At 58.8% G+C, this 16,800-nt stretch overlaps 1 protein-coding gene across 1 annotated transcript in view; it reads left to right on the top strand.

The window, feature by feature from the left end:
* LOC147099826 (ferritin heavy chain B-like) overlaps positions 1-15,942 on the top strand; it is a 50,714-nt gene extending 34,772 nt beyond the window's left edge. Inside the window, exons 4-6 of the mRNA XM_085969398.1 lie at positions 14,163-14,309; positions 14,693-14,818; positions 15,167-15,942. Of these exons, the coding sequence (XP_085825524.1) occupies positions 14,163-14,309; positions 14,693-14,818; positions 15,167-15,319 (426 nt within the window). The 3' untranslated portion in view covers positions 15,320-15,942. The remainder of the gene's footprint in view (positions 1-14,162; positions 14,310-14,692; positions 14,819-15,166) is intronic.
* Positions 15,943-16,800: the final 858 nt, after the last annotated feature.

Raw genomic sequence — 16,800 nt, 5'->3', positions numbered from 1 at the left:
TTGTAGGCGACGCGGGCCGACCCGACGAGCAGCGCCAGCCCCGACCATCTGTCGAGGGCCCGCTGGGTCCTGTGGCGACCCTGGCTCGTGGCCACAAATTCCCGGAGGTCCCTGATGGGAATGAGAACGAGGGGGGTCCCGGCGAGGGGCGCGAGGTCATCCATCGCCTCGTCGGCGATGGACTCTAAGTCTTCCTCCGCCCTCACCACCGAGTCCCCGTCCTCCTCCGGGGGGTCGCCACCGGCGGCCGAACCGTCCGCCACGCAGTGCGCGTCGGGCGGCCCGGCCGCGACAGCCGGCCCCGCCTCCGCCCGGATCCCACCCCCAGGATCGGTAGCGGAGGATTCCCCCCCGGGCTCCTCTAGGGGGGCCGGGCCAGCAGGCGGCGGCGGTTCGGAGACCCCCTCCGCCCCAGGCGCCGGAACGACCGGAGAGACCGGAGAGACCGGAGAAAACGAAAGCCCGGCCCCCTCCAAGTCGCCCGGCGCCGGAGACACAGACAGAGGGCCCTCCTCCGCAACGCCCCCGGCCTCCGACCCATCAGACGGGGAAAAATTCTGGCAAACCTCGACGAAGTCGAGCAGCACCTGGGAAAGGTCCGGGCCGCTCTGGGCGAGCTCATCATCAGAGGACTCGCCCGGCCCGGTCCCCTGGCCGCCCGACCCGTCGAGGGGCAAAGCCACCAGCAATGGATCCATTCCCGCCGCGGGTTGTTCCGCGACCCCCCCCACGGGCAGGGTCTCGTCCCCATCCCCGGGAGGCACGAGCTGGGCGAACGAAAGCCTGGCGCCGGAAGGAGAAGACATGGCGAAGGCTGCTTTCCCGGAGCCCGAGCGGGATCGGGGAAATCCCCGACCTCACCTCCCCAAGTTGACGTAGGTGGGGGAGGAGGAGCTCACCGGCGATATAGGGCGGGACATTTGATAGGACAACCCTCTGCGCGGTGGCCTCCAGCGGGTCCACCGGCAGGAAAGTCCCGCCCACGGTGAGCCCCTGGGCGATGGCCAGGGCCACCGCCCGCTCGGACTCCAGGAAAAAGACAGCCTTCCCATACATTTTTGAGGCGGCGACTATGGCCGGAGGGCCGACAACCCCGGCCATGGCCTTCACGCACGCCTCAATAGTCATGTCGGGGTGGGTGTAGCTCTTCACCCCGAGCTTCATCGTCATCAACCGGAACGGCGACGGGGCAGCAGCAGCATCGGGAGCAGCCGAGGCTTTGGCCGCCGCCGCCGCACAGGTCATCGCTGGCCCCGTCACCGCCGAAGAAGTGCTCGCCATCGTGGGGCGGTTTTTAAGGAAGAGCTACACACACCCCAAAAGTCACAGGCCCCAAGAATCCTTTGGGATCCTTATTGCCTTGTCAGCCAATGACACTCATTTTTCAAAGTCATGATTGGCTCTGGGTGTCATCTCCCCCTCTCTTTTCATTGGACCCAAAAAAAGAAACAATTTCACAAATAAGGTGACAAAAAAACCCAATTACCCTTTTAAATAACCCTCCACCAATCAAATTAAAATTTGGTTGTCCCGATTAACAATGCACTCCAGTCCCCGCGGCGCCCACCGGTCACGAAAAAGCTCGAGCGTGCCGGCGGACACCGCGTGCTCCATCTCTAGGGCCACCCAGGCGCGAACATGGCCACGGAAGAGGGGGAGGCAATCCGGTCGGACGACCCCCTCGCTCGCCCGCTGCCAGGACCAATTGATGGCTTTCTTGGCCAGGCCCAGGAGCAGGCCCACGAGGAGGTCCTCCGACCCGCCCGCTCCCCTCCGCACGGGGTGACCGTAGATCAGGAGCGTGGGACTGAAGTGCAACCAAAATTTGAGGAGCAGCCCCCTCAAAAAATGGAAGAGGGGCTGCAACCTCTCACACCCCGTGTAAACGTGAAAGACGGACTCCTCCAGACCACAAAACAAACAGGCGGTCTGGGAGTCCGTAAACCTACTTAAAAATCTATTGCACGGAACTGCTCTGTGCAACACCCTCCAGGCCAAATCCCCGATAGAACAAGGGAGGACTCCCGCATAGAGAGCCCCCCATTGGGGACCTCCGCCTCCGTCCGGAGGTAAAACGGCACGCCACGGCGTGTCCGGACGGCAGGCGAAGATGGCAAAGTGGAAGGTGTGCAAGAGCAGCCCGTACAGGAAACCCCTCCGCGCAGAATGAAAAAGCACGGAGGGTATTTCCTCGAGACGGCTCAAGTTGTGAGGCGCCGATCCCCGAGGGGAGTCTCGGGGAAAGGCGCCGATAAGGAATTCCGTCCGAACCGGAGTAAGCTCGGACGGGATCTCCCCACGTGCCCGAGCCGCCTCGACGCACCTCGTGGCGCCGGGGGGCAGCATCGCTTTCACCGCCCCGATGGCATTGACTGCGAGCCGGACGTCGTCCCACGACATGCGCCTCGCCAGCTCCTCTGGCGCCATCCAGCCCGCTCCTCCGCCATCGAGTAGGTCCCCGACTCTAGTCACCCTGGCAGGCACAGCCCTGCGTTCCGCCAGCCACCCGAACTCGCGGACGTGGAGGTGCGGATTCCTGAACAGCGGCTCCCGGAGGACAGCCGCCGCTCCTTACGGGGGAGAGCTCCGCCTGGAGGCGACGTAATTCCAAACCCATAGTAGTTCCTGGTAAAAGACAGGCAGCTCCCGCAGGCTCTCACACCTGCCGCTCCCCTCCAAAAACAGGAGCTGCGTGTCGTAATTGAGGCCGTGCAGCTGGCGGAAAAAATACGTCGCCAGCGCACACCATCTTGGAGGATTCTCGACGTACAGGTATCTCTGCAGCGTCCGAAGACGGAAAGTCGCAACCTGGGTGCGGAGGCACACCAACGCCTGACCGCCCTCCCTAAGCGGGAGACTCAGAACCGCGGCAGCGACCCAGTGCATCCTGTTGTTCCAGAAGAAGTCGACGAGCTTCTTCTGTATCTTGGCGACAAACGCGGGGGGGGGGTCAGAGTAACCAACCGGTACCACAACATGGCGGCCACCAGTTGGTTTATGACCAACGCCCGACCCCTGTAGGACAACACTCGGAGCAATCCTGTCCAGCGTCCTAAGCGAGCGGTGACTTTGGCCTCCAGCTCGTGCCAGTTCGCCGGCCAGGCGTCCTCGGCCGGGCTGAGGTAGACTCCCAAGTAGAGGAGGTGCGTAGTACTCCAGGCGAAGGGCCTGAACTCCTCCGGCAGAGAGTCCACCTGCCACTGACCCACCAGGAGTCCAGAACATTTCCCCCAGTTGATCCTGGCGGAGGATGCGTCCGAGTAAATCTGCTGGCATTCCCGCATCCTCCGCAAGTCAACGGGATCCGTGACCACGAGGAGCACGTCATCGGCGTAAGCCGAGAGGACCACCTCCACGCCCGGCCCTTGCAGAGCCAATCCCGCCAACCTCTTCCGCAAGAGGCGCAGGAAAGGCTCCACGCAAATGGCATATAACTGGACGGACATGGGGCATCCCTGACGCACCCCCCTCCCGAAGCGAAGGGGCGCCGTCAAGGACCCGTTAACTTTAATCAGACACTCCGCGGCAGCGTACAGAAGTCGGATCCGGGCGACAAAATGCGTCCCGAACCCGAAAGCGCGCAGAGTCCCGAAAAGATACTCGTGATCCACCCTGTCGAACGCCTTCTCCTGATCCAGGGAAAGGAAGGCGACCGACAGACCAGCCCTCTGGGAATGGTGGACCAGCTCCCGGACCAGATGGATATTATCGTGAATGGTCCGGCCCGGGACCGTGTAGGACTGGTCGGGATGGATCATGCGGGCCAGCACGGTGCCAAGGCGAACAGACATGGCCCTGGCAAAGATTTTATAATCCGTGCTGAGGAGGGAGACCGGGCGCCAGTTCTTAAGGAGGCGGAGATCACCCCTCTTAGGCAGCAGGACGATCACCGCCCTGCGCCACGAGAGGGGCATCTCCCCGGTCGCCAAACATTCCCCCAGGACCCGCACGTAGTCGCCCCCCAGGACGCCCCAGAACGCCCTGTGGAACTCCACGGTCAGCCCGTCCAGCCCCGGGGACTTCCCCCTAGAGAGCTGGCGGAGGGCGCCGGACAGCTCCTCCAAACTCAGAGGAGCGTCCAATTTTTCGGCGCCCTCCAGGCCGACCTTCGGCAGGTCCTCCCACAAAACTCCGCGCGCGTCCTCGCTGGACGGATCCGGAGAGAACAGAGCCCCGTAATAGGCGCGGGTCTCCGCGCGGATTCCCTCCGGATCCGAGACCGGAGATCCGTCGTCGGCCAGCAGCTCCAAAAGCTGCTTACGGACCCCCCGTCTTTTTTCCAGCGAGTAGAAGAAGGGGGAGCCACGGTCCAGGTCCCGCAGGAACTGGAAACGCGACCTCACGTACGCGCCTCGGGACCCGACGAGCCGCAGGTCCTTCAGCGCGCCCTTCTTCTCTTCGTACGCCAGCCGCAGGGCCGGGTCCTCGGCGACTTGACCGAGACGGGACTCCAGGTCGAGCACCTCCTTCTCCAACTGCCCGACCCGGGCCTCCCGCCTCTTGGTCGACCCCTTCGCGTACTCCTGACAGAAGAGACGGATGTGAGCCTTGCCCACATCCCACCATAGCCTCAAGGAGGGGAAGCCCCCCTGCTTCCTTCTCCAGCCGGCCCAGAACCGACCGAACGAATCCCGGAACCGCGCGTCCTCCAGCAGCAGGTTGTTAAAGTGCCAGTACGCGGACCCCCCCCCGGCGCGCGGCGGCACGAGCTCCGCCCACACCAGGTGGTGGTCCGTGCACGGCACCGGCCGCACGGAAGCCGTCGGAACGCAGGAGACGTATGCCCGGGAAATGTAGAGGCGGTCGATCCTGGACGCTCCTCCCCCAGACCTCACAAAGGTGAAGGCGCTGGAGTCGGGATGGAGATTACGCCAGACGTCCACCAAGTCGAGGGACCCGACCAGGTCCCTCAACTTCCCCACCGACGCCGGGCTCGGCTGGGTACCCGTGCGGTCCCTCGCCTCGAGGGTACAATTAAAATCCCCCCCGAGGACGACGCACTCGCCCGCGTCGATGGAGCCCAAAAGAGTGGACACTTCTTCAAAGAAGCGCGCTTGCTGCGCACCGGCCCCGGGGGCGTACACGTTCACTAGATGGAACGGCACGCCCCCCAGGCGAACAGTGACCTGGAGCAAGCGGCCCGGCACGAGCTCCTTGACCCCCAAGATCTCCGGCTGAAAATGCGGGGCCAACAAGATAGCCACCCCACTGGAAACACTGGAGAGGTGACTCATGTTGACCCCTCCTTGCCACTCCAGGAGCCACGTGGCCTCGTCTCCCGGAACGGTGTGGGTTTCTTGCAGGAAGCACACCGCATACTTCCCGTCCCGAAGGACCGAAAAGTTATTAAATCTGCGGCTAGCTTCCCTGCTGCCGTTGACGTTGAGGCTGGCTATGGTTATCTTCATTTCAGAAGCACAACCAACCCCTACTTAAACCTAACGGGGGAAGGGAGGGCGGCCGCTAGTCGACCGCCACTCCCTTAGCAGCCCGGTGAGGAATGCCCGGAACCGACACAGCTCGGACGGGCTCACGCCCGCGTCCGCACCCATGGTCTTGTAGGCGACGCGGGCCGACCCGACGAGCAGCGCCAGCCCCGACCATCTGTCGAGGGCCCGCTGGGTCCTGTGGCGACCCTGGCTCGTGGCCACAAATTCCCGGAGGTCCCTGATGGGAATGAGAACGAGGGGGGTCCCGGCGAGGGGCGCGAGGTCATCCATCGCCTCGTCGGCGATGGACTCTAAGTCTTCCTCCGCCCTCACCACCGAGTCCCCGTCCTCCTCCGGGGGGTCGCCACCGGCGGCCGAACCGTCCGCCACGCAGTGCGCGTCGGGCGGCCCGGCCGCGACAGCCGGCCCCGCCTCCGCCCGGATCCCACCCCCAGGATCGGTAGCGGAGGATTCCCCCCCGGGCTCCTCTAGGGGGGCCGGGCCAGCAGGCGGCGGCGGTTCGGAGACCCCCTCCGCCCCAGGCGCCGGAACGACCGGAGAGACCGGAGAGACCGGAGAAAACGAAAGCCCGGCCCCCTCCAAGTCGCCCGGCGCCGGAGACACAGACAGAGGGCCCTCCTCCGCAACGCCCCCGGCCTCCGACCCATCAGACGGGGAAAAATTCTGGCAAACCTCGACGAAGTCGAGCAGCACCTGGGAAAGGTCCGGGCCGCTCTGGGCGAGCTCATCATCAGAGGACTCGCCCGGCCCGGTCCCCTGGCCGCCCGACCCGTCGAGGGGCAAAGCCACCAGCAATGGATCCATTCCCGCCGCGGGTTGTTCCGCGACCCCCCCCACGGGCAGGGTCTCGTCCCCATCCCCGGGAGGCACGAGCTGGGCGAACGAAAGCCTGGCGCCGGAAGGAGAAGACATGGCGAAGGCTGCTTTCCCGGAGCCCGAGCGGGATCGGGGAAATCCCCGACCTCACCTCCCCAAGTTGACGTAGGTGGGGGAGGAGGAGCTCACCGGCGATATAGGGCGGGACATTTGATAGGACAACCCTCTGCGCGGTGGCCTCCAGCGGGTCCACCGGCAGGAAAGTCCCGCCCACGGTGAGCCCCTGGGCGATGGCCAGGGCCACCGCCCGCTCGGACTCCAGGAAAAAGACAGCCTTCCCATACATTTTTGAGGCGGCGACTATGGCCGGAGGGCCGACAACCCCGGCCATGGCCTTCACGCACGCCTCAATAGTCATGTCGGGGTGGGTGTAGCTCTTCACCCCGAGCTTCATCGTCATCAACCGGAACGGCGACGGGGCAGCAGCAGCATCGGGAGCAGCCGAGGCTTTGGCCGCCGCCGCCGCACAGGTCATCGCTGGCCCCGTCACCGCCGAAGAAGTGCTCGCCATCGTGGGGCGGTTTTTAAGGAAGAGCTACACACACCCCAAAAGTCACAGGCCCCAAGAATCCTTTGGGATCCTTATTGCCTTGTCAGCCAATGACACTCATTTTTCAAAGTCATGATTGGCTCTGGGTGTCATCTCCCCCTCTCTTTTCATTGGACCCAAAAAAAGAAACAATTTCACAAATAAGGTGACAAAAAAACCCAATTACCCTTTTAAATAACCCTCCACCAATCAAATTAAAATTTGGTTGTCCCGATTAACAATGCACTCCAGTCCCCGCGGCGCCCACCGGTCACGAAAAAGCTCGAGCGTGCCGGCGGACACCGCGTGCTCCATCTCTAGGGCCACCCAGGCGCGAACATGGCCACGGAAGAGGGGGAGGCAATCCGGTCGGACGACCCCCTCGCTCGCCCGCTGCCAGGACCAATTGATGGCTTTCTTGGCCAGGCCCAGGAGCAGGCCCACGAGGAGGTCCTCCGACCCGCCCGCTCCCCTCCGCACGGGGTGACCGTAGATCAGGAGCGTGGGACTGAAGTGCAACCAAAATTTGAGGAGCAGCCCCCTCAAAAAATGGAAGAGGGGCTGCAACCTCTCACACCCCGTGTAAACGTGAAAGACGGACTCCTCCAGACCACAAAACAAACAGGCGGTCTGGGAGTCCGTAAACCTACTTAAAAATCTATTGCACGGAACTGCTCTGTGCAACACCCTCCAGGCCAAATCCCCGATAGAACAAGGGAGGACTCCCGCATAGAGAGCCCCCCATTGGGGACCTCCGCCTCCGTCCGGAGGTAAAACGGCACGCCACGGCGTGTCCGGACGGCAGGCGAAGATGGCAAAGTGGAAGGTGTGCAAGAGCAGCCCGTACAGGAAACCCCTCCGCGCAGAATGAAAAAGCACGGAGGGTATTTCCTCGAGACGGCTCAAGTTGTGAGGCGCCGATCCCCGAGGGGAGTCTCGGGGAAAGGCGCCGATAAGGAATTCCGTCCGAACCGGAGTAAGCTCGGACGGGATCTCCCCACGTGCCCGAGCCGCCTCGACGCACCTCGTGGCGCCGGGGGGCAGCATCGCTTTCACCGCCCCGATGGCATTGACCGCGAGCCGGACGTCGTCCCACGACATGCGCCTCGCCAGCTCCTCTGGCGCCATCCAGCCCGCTCCTCCGCCATCGAGTAGGTCCCCGACTCTAGTCACCCTGGCAGGCACAGCCCTGCGTTCCGCCAGCCACCCGAACTCGCGGACGTGGAGGTGCGGATTCCTGAACAGCGGCTCCCGGAGGACAGCCGCCGCTCCTGACGGGGGAGAGCTCCGCCTGGAGGCGACGTAATTCCAAACCCATAGTAGTTCCTGGTAAAAGACAGGCAGCTCCCGCAGGCTCTCACGCCTGCCGCTCCCCTCCAAAAACAGGAGCTGCGTGTCGTAATTGAGGCCGTGCAGCTGGCGGAAAAAATACGTCGCCAGCGCACACCATCTTGGAGGATTCTCGACGTACAGGTATCTCTGCAGCGTCCGAAGACGGAAAGTCGCAACCTGGGTGCGGAGGCACACCAACGCCTGACCGCCCTCCCTAAGCGGGAGACTCAGAACCGCGGCAGCGACCCAGTGCATCCTGTTGTTCCAGAAGAAGTCGACGAGCTTCTTCTGTATCTTGGCGACAAACGCGGGGGGGGGGTCAGAGTAACCAACCGGTACCACAACATGGCGGCCACCAGTTGGTTTATGACCAACGCCCGACCCCTGTAGGACAACACTCGGAGCAATCCTGTCCAGCGTCCTAAGCGAGCGGTGACTTTGGCCTCCAGCTCGTGCCAGTTCGCCGGCCAGGCGTCCTCGGCCGGGCTGAGGTAGACTCCCAAGTAGAGGAGGTGCGTAGTACTCCAGGCGAAGGGCCTGAACTCCTCCGGCAGAGAGTCCACCTGCCACTGACCCACCAGGAGTCCAGAACATTTCCCCCAGTTGATCCTGGCGGAGGATGCGTCCGAGTAAATCTGCTGGCATTCCCGCATCCTCCGCAAGTCAACGGGATCCGTGACCACGAGGAGCACGTCATCGGCGTAAGCCGAGAGGACCACCTCCACGCCCGGCCCTTGCAGAGCCAATCCCGCCAACCTCTTCCGCAAGAGGCGCAGGAAAGGCTCCACGCAAATGGCGTATAACTGGACGGACATGGGGCATCCCTGACGCACCCCCCTCCCGAAGCGAAGGGGCGCCGTCAAGGACCCGTTAACTTTAATCAGACACTCCGCGGCAGCGTACAGAAGTCGGATCCGGGCGACAAAATGCGTCCCGAACCCGAAAGCGCGCAGAGTCCCGAAAAGATACTCGTGATCCACCCTGTCGAACGCCTTCTCCTGATCCAGGGAAAGGAAGGCGACCGACAGACCAGCCCTCTGGGAATGGTGGACCAGGTCCCGGACCAGATGGATATTATCGTGAATGGTCCGGCCCGGGACCGTGTAGGACTGGTCGGGATGGATCATGCGGGCCAGCACGGTGCCAAGGCGAACAGACATGGCCCTGGCAAAGATTTTATAATCCGTGCTGAGGAGGGAGACCGGGCGCCAGTTCTTAAGGAGGCGGAGATCACCCCTCTTAGGCAGCAGGACGATCACCGCCCTGCGCCACGAGAGGGGCATCTCCCCGGTCGCCAAACATTCCCCCAGGACCCGCACGTAGTCGCCCCCCAGGACGCCCCAGAACGCCCTGTGGAACTCCACGGTCAGCCCGTCCAGCCCCGGGGACTTCCCCCTAGAGAGCTGGCGGAGGGCGCCGGACAGCTCCTCCAAACTCAGAGGAGCGTCCAATTTTTCGGCGCCCTCCAGGCCGACCTTCGGCAGGTCCTCCCACAAAACTCCGCGCGCGTCCTCGCTGGACGGATCCGGAGAGAACAGAGCCCCGTAATAGGCGCGGGTCTCCGCGCGGATTCCCTCCGGATCCGAGACCGGAGATCCGTCGTCGGCCAGCAGCTCCAAAAGCTGCTTACGGACCCCCCGTCTTTTTTCCAGCGAGTAGAAGAAGGGGGAGCCGCGGTCCAGGTCCCGCAGGAACTGGAAACGCGACCTCACGTACGCGCCTCGGGACCCGACGAGCCGCAGGTCCTTCAGCGCGCCCTTCTTCTCTTCGTACGCCAGCCGCAGGGCCGGGTCCTCGGCGACTTGACCGAGACGGGACTCCAGGTCGAGCACCTCCTTCTCCAACTGCCCGACCCGGGCCTCCCGCCTCTTGGTCGACCCCTTCGCGTACTCCTGACAGAAGAGACGGATGTGAGCCTTGCCCACATCCCACCATAGCCTCAAGGAGGGGAAGCCCCCCTGCTTCCTTCTCCAGCCGGCCCAGAACCGACCGAACGAATCCCGGAACCGCGCGTCCTCCAGCAGCAGGTTGTTAAAGTGCCAGTACGCGGACCCCCCCCCGGCGCGCGGCGGCACGAGCTCCGCCCACACCAGGTGGTGGTCCGTGCACGGCACCGGCCGCACGGAAGCCGTCGGAACGCAGGAGACGTACGCCCGGGAAATGTAGAGGCGGTCGATCCTGGACGCTCCTCCCCCAGACCTCACAAAGGTGAAGGCGCTGGAGTCGGGATGGAGATTACGCCAGACGTCCACCAAGTCGAGGGACCCGACCAGGTCCCTCAACTTCCCCACCGACGCCGGGCTCGGCTGGGTACCCGTGCGGTCCCTCGCCTCGAGGGTACAATTAAAATCCCCCCCGAGGACGACGCACTCGCCCGCGTCGATGGAGCCCAAAAGAGTGGACACTTCTTCAAAGAAGCGCGCTTGCTGCGCACCGGCCCCGGGGGCGTACACGTTCACTAGATGGAACGGCACGCCCCCCAGGCGAACAGTGACCTGGAGCAAGCGGCCCGGCACGAGCTCCTTGACCCCCAAGATCTCCGGCTGAAAATGCGGGGCCAACAAGATAGCCACCCCACTGGAAACACTGGAGAGGTGACTCATGTTGACCCCTCCTTGCCACTCCAGGAGCCACGTGGCCTCGTCTCCCGGAACGGTGTGGGTTTCTTGCAGGAAGCACACCGCATACTTCCCGTCCCGAAGGGCCGAAAAGTTATTAAATCTGCGGCTAGCTTCCCTGCTGCCGTTGACGTTGAGGCTGGCTATGGTTATCTTCATTTCAGAAGCACAACCAACCCCTACTTAAACCTAACGGGGGAAGGGAGGGCGGCCGCTAGTCGACCGCCACTCCCTTAGCAGCCCGGTGAGGAATGCCCGGAACCGACACAGCTCGGACGGGCTCACGCCCGCGTCCGCACCCATGGTCTTGTAGGCGACGCGGGCCGACCCGACGAGCAGCGCCAGCCCCGACCATCTGTCGAGGGCCCGCTGGGTCCTGTGGCGACCCTGGCTCGTGGCCACAAATTCCCGGAGCTCCCTGATGGGAATGAGAACGAGGGGGGTCCCGGCGAGGGGCGCGAGGTCATCCATCGCCTCGTCGGCGATGGACTCTAAGTCTTCCTCCGCCCTCACCACCGAGTCCCCGTCCTCCTCCGGGGGGTCGCCACCGGCGGCCGAACCGTCCGCCACGCAGTGCGCGTCGGGCGGCCCGGCCGCGACAGCCGGCCCCGCCTCCGCCCGGATCCCACCCCCAGGATCGGTAGCGGAGGATTCCCCCCCGGGCTCCTCTAGGGGGGCCGGGCCAGCAGGCGGCGGCGGTTCGGAGACCCCCTCCGCCCCAGGCGCCGGAACGACCGGAGAGACCGGAGAGACCGGAGAAAACGAAAGCACGGCCCCCTCCAAGTCGCCCGGCGCCGGAGACACAGACAGAGGGCCCTCCTCCGCAACGCCCCCAGCCTCCGACCCATCAGACGGGGAAAAATTCTGGCAAACCTCGACGAAGTCGAGCAGCACCTGGGAAAGGTCCGGGCCGCTCTGGGCGAGCTCATCATCAGAGGACTCGCCCGGCCCGGTCCCCTGGCCGCCCGACCCGTCGAGGGGCAAAGCCACCAGCAATGGATCCATTCCCGCCGCGGGTTGTTCCGCGACCCCCCCCACGGGCAGGGTCTCGTCCCCATCCCCGGGAGGCACGAGCTGGGCGAACGAAAGCCTGGCGCCGGAAGGAGAAGACATGGCGAAGGCTGCTTTCCCGGAGCCCGAGCGGGATCGGGGAAATCCCCGACCTCACCTCCCCAAGTTGACGTAGGTGGGGGAGGAGGAGCTCACCGGCGATATAGGGCGGGACGTTTGATAGGACAACCCTCTGCGCGGTGGCCTCCAGCGGGTCCACCGGCAGGAAAGTCCCGCCCACGGTGAGCCCCTGGGCGATGGCCAGGGCCACCGCCCGCTCGGACTCCAGGAAAAAGACAGCCTTCCCATACATTTTTGAGGCGGCGACTATGGCCGGAGGGCCGACAACCCCGGCCATGGCCTTCACGCACGCCTCAATAGTCATGTCGGGGTGGGTGTAGCTCTTCACCCCGAGCTTCATCGTCATCAACCGGAACGGCGACGGGGCAGCAGCAGCATCGGGAGCAGCCGAGGCTTTGGCCGCCGCCGCCGCACAGGTCATCGCTGGCCCCGTCACCGCCGAAGAAGTGCTCGCCATCGTGGGGCGGTTTTTAAGGAAGAGCTACACACACCCCAAAAGTCACAGGCCCCAAGAATCCTTTGGGATCCTTATTGCCTTGTCAGCCAATGACACTCATTTTTCAAAGTCATGATTGGCTCTGGGTGTCATCTCCCCCTCCTCCCTTTACTTGATTGGTGCTCTGAGAGAGGCTGCCACTTCTGATTGGGTATTGAGGAATGTCACTCATCACCTAGGCGGTCACGCCCTGGATTATCCAGCAGTATAAATACTAGGAGTTTGGGGGGTTGGTTAAATCCCAGCTTCTTACTTCAACAAAGTTTAGATTTAGCAATAAATAATAATAATAATAATAATTAGGATGGCTTCTCAAGTGCGTCAGAACTACCACAAGGACTGTGAGGATGCTGTCAACAAGCAGATCAACATGGAGCTCTATTCCTCCTATGTTTATCTCTCCATGGTGAGTCTTGTATTTCTGACCACTTCATAGTGGAGTCTATGTAATGTTACTTTACTAAATTCTGTGCTGTATCTAGCCCACCCCTCAATCTATGCACAGTAAATTCATTTTTAGAGCTAAAATCGCATTATATTAATTAATCATCTTGTGCATTAATTAAAAAACTGCCTCTCTGGTCCTTGCAGTAACTGAACCATATTCTGAGTATGTTAATGATTCTCTTTCCTGGGCTCTTGTGAGTGTGGTGTTGAAGTTTATATTTGGAATACACTCTGCATTCAAAGTGTGTAAATCAGAATTGTTATCCTCACTTCTAAATCACTCCATGGCCTTTCCCTACTTTTGCTTTTGCAATGAGGGGATGTAATCTTAAAATTAGAAGTAGCCCATTTAGGAGGGAAGTCAGGAGGTACTTTTTCACAAGGGTGGTGGAAATCTGGAACACTTTCTTTACCTGCTTTCTCCTCCCGCCCCCTAGCTGTGGATGCTGGGACAATTGGAGCTTTCAAGACAGATGGTTTTGTTGGGTAAGGGTCTCGAGGGGGATGGAGTAAAGCTACAGGTCAGCCATGATCAAATTGAATGGTGAAGTAGGCTTGAGTGGCTGAATGGCCTACTCCTGTTCCTAATATTCTTAATCTCCTAGTTTTAAGTATCAGTTTGTGCCCTTCTGTCTTTTCTCTAACTCCCTTTGCTTTAATGGTGGTAAATCCTTCAGCCACTTTGACCCTACTCAGGGGAACTCTCCCTTAACTCCTCTGCTTTCCTACTTCTTGACCTTGACCAAGCACTTCAAATTCTGAAGGCTTATGAACCTTTATTCCTTGGTATCTGGTTCTCCTCTGAAATGCCTTGATTAGTGTTGAAGGTGCCAAATTAATGCTGCTTGTGGTGATTTTTAGTTCCATGGGATGAATGTAGCCAGTAAGACTCAGACCAGTGTCTCCTCTTTGTACTACATGAACTGTGCACTGTGACTAGACTTTAATGGGTTTGCTTCTAATGCCCCTTGGCAATAGCTCTGGGCCAATAATTGTAAGTTACTATTTAATCTGCTCCCACCACCCTTTTCAGGCAGTTCATGCACTTGAGTTTGCTCATGTTGCCTCTTTTTTGCCATTTCCATTGGCCAGTTTCCCTATTGCTAGGGGTCAGATTGTCCACTCTACCAGGTTAGTGAAGTAAGTAGGCCTGTGCTAATGTACAACAAGTTCAGTGAGACTTGAACCCTTTGAAAGAAAGCAAAATCCAGGTTGGCTTTATGTACAATAACCATGATAGGTCTGCTATGAGATACACAACGACTTTTCTGATCTCTCCATAGTCCTATTACTTTGACCGGGATGATGTTGCCCTGCGTCACTTTGCCGAGTTCTTCAAGGAGCAGTCACACGAGGAACGGGAGCACGCGGAGAAACTGATGAAATTCCAGAATCGGCGTGGAGGCCGAATCATCTTGGCGGACATCAAGGTTTGGCTCAATAAACGAGTGACCTTCTGTCTGGAACCCCTTAGACTGATTGTTTCAAATACTTTCCAAAGCAATTGGTTCCAATTTATAACACTGGCCAAGTCGGTCCATGACAGAGTTTATACTCCACGAACCAGTTCCCACCGTGTGTCATCTAACCCTATCTGCATATTCTTTTATACACCTCTCCCTAGTACATATCTAGCTTCCCCTTCAATACATCTGTTATTTGACTCCGGGAGTTGTGTTGGCTTAATGCAGTAGTTCTATTTTCTGTTAACACATTGATTCATGGTAACAGTAGACGTTTGCACCCCTAATTTCCTTCAATACTTGTTTGTTTAATCCATTGTACAGTGAACTGTCTGTATTTCCCTTTCCAGAAACCAGAGCAGGATGAGTGGAGCAATGGTCTGGAGGTGATGCAGAGAGCTCTGCAGCTGGAGAAGAATGTCAACCAGAGTCTGCTGGATCTGCACAAACTCTCCACTGAGAGGACTGACCCTCATGTAAGTTCTTGATGCTGTAATGTGGGCATTTTGTTAAGTTGGAGGTGGTGGAACCTTGAGCCTATTCAAAAGATCTCTATGCCCAATAGCTTTGTGTTGGTGCTTTTTAGGTTTTTGATTGGTGGGAGGTTGGCCTACTGTGGACATTGACTAGTAAATGTGTCCCAGTGATTCTAGGATCTATGCCCCTATTGTGCAGGAAGTTTAATCTAATGATGCAGTAATTCCATTAATCTCAATTGCACCACTAGACTATCCTGCAGTCCAAGAGGATTAAACTCTTGGGGAAGCTAGGATGTTCCTTGAAATCTGCTGCTGGACATAACTAGTTTCCCTCTTTTTTTCCAGTTGTGTGACTTCCTGGAGACCCACTACTTGGATGAGCAAGTGAAGATGATCAAGAAGCTTGGCGATCACATCACCAACCTGAAGAGACTGGGAGCCCCTGAGAATGGCATGGGAGAGTACCTGTTTGACAAACACAGCCTGGCGGAAGAGTGACTGAAGTGACTGCAGGGATGAAGCCTATTGTGTTTAGTACTTGTATTTGTAATTGTGTGCGAGACTCCTGTCCTGTAGGGAATGATGGTTTGTGACTTTGTACAAGAGCTGAGACCTGGGCTCTTAATGTGAAATGTCACTAACTGTAAATAAACTGTTCAATATTGGACTGGATTTTGACTCTTTGTAAATTTTAGTAGTTTTTGTTCCAGTTAGCATAACTTGGTGACATTTCCTGTATTACACTAGGCTGTGCAGCAGTGTTGTCATGGGATTTGGTCATAGAATGATTATAGCACAGGAGGCCATTCGGCCCGTCGAGCCCGTACGGCTCTCTGCAGGAGCATTTCAGCTCCTCCCACTCCCCCACCCTTCCTGTAGTCCTGCAATTTTTTTTCTTTCTGGTATTTTCTAGTTCCCTTTTGAAAGCCACGATTGAATCAGACTCCACCACCCTCGGGTAGTGCATTCTAGATCCTAACCACTCCCTGCATAAAAATGTTTTTCCTCCGGTTGCCTTTGGGCCTCCTGCCAATCACCTTCAATTGGTGGCCTCTGGTTCTTGAACCTTCTGCCAATGGGAACAGTCATATGAATTTTTTTGCTGTGTTAATTTTACTATATTTAACTTGGATATTCAGACACCGGTTGAAAGATCTCCATTCAATTGTATGTATTTCTTGCAAATACTTCAATCTTGTGTTGCAGACGAAGGGCAATGATTCAGCATCCACAGTGCTCTGGGGTAGAGAATTCCAAAGATATCTTACTAGGAAAGTGTGAATACCCTATTGGGCTTTGTTCTGGGACCCCTCTCCTTCCCCCACCATGGTTGACCAACCTGCCAACACTCATGGTCTTGGGTAAGGTATTGAAGGATGAGGAATCCATGTGGAACTGTATTCCCACAAAATATAATCCTTCTGGAAGGAGTAAATGTATTTCATTAAATGAACAAAGTACAACCCCCAAGTTAAATAGATACTTCTCCTGAAACTCTTTTCCCCCTCCCTGCCTGTTCCATCAATGTATAAACCCAATACCAGCAGCTCCTCCATAAATGTATTGATTGGTATTCAGGCCCATTGTGCAGTTCGCACCAAATAGCAATCATCCTTTCCAAATCCTACTGCATCTCCATTTGTGTCCTTCACCCCCAGGAATGGATTCAACCGTTGATGCTGAAGCTGCAACACGCCAGTGTTTACACGCTAATTTAGGAACTTAGCTGAGAACTGCAGCGGGTGCAATGAAATTGCCGTCTTCAGCCATTCCACGTTGATGTCTTTGCATCTCTCGGAGGCATTTCTGGGGTATCTGAGTTCCCCACATTTCACACGACGATGAGCCGTAATTCTACGAGTCGGGATGGGTTTGCGTGCTGACGGGTTTCATGGCTTCATGTTTCAGACAAAACAAAGTCTTCAGCTCACTCGATGTGAAAAACTTTACAGGCGCCCGTGTTTTAAGAATTACATCAA

Source organism: Somniosus microcephalus, chromosome 28 (genome assembly GCF_052327205.1).
Source record: "Somniosus microcephalus isolate GS21.2 chromosome 28, FLI_Smic_1.0, whole genome shotgun sequence".
Taxonomy (NCBI): domain Eukaryota; kingdom Metazoa; phylum Chordata; class Chondrichthyes; order Squaliformes; family Somniosidae; genus Somniosus; species Somniosus microcephalus.
This window is presented reverse-complemented; position numbering and strand designations above follow the sequence as displayed.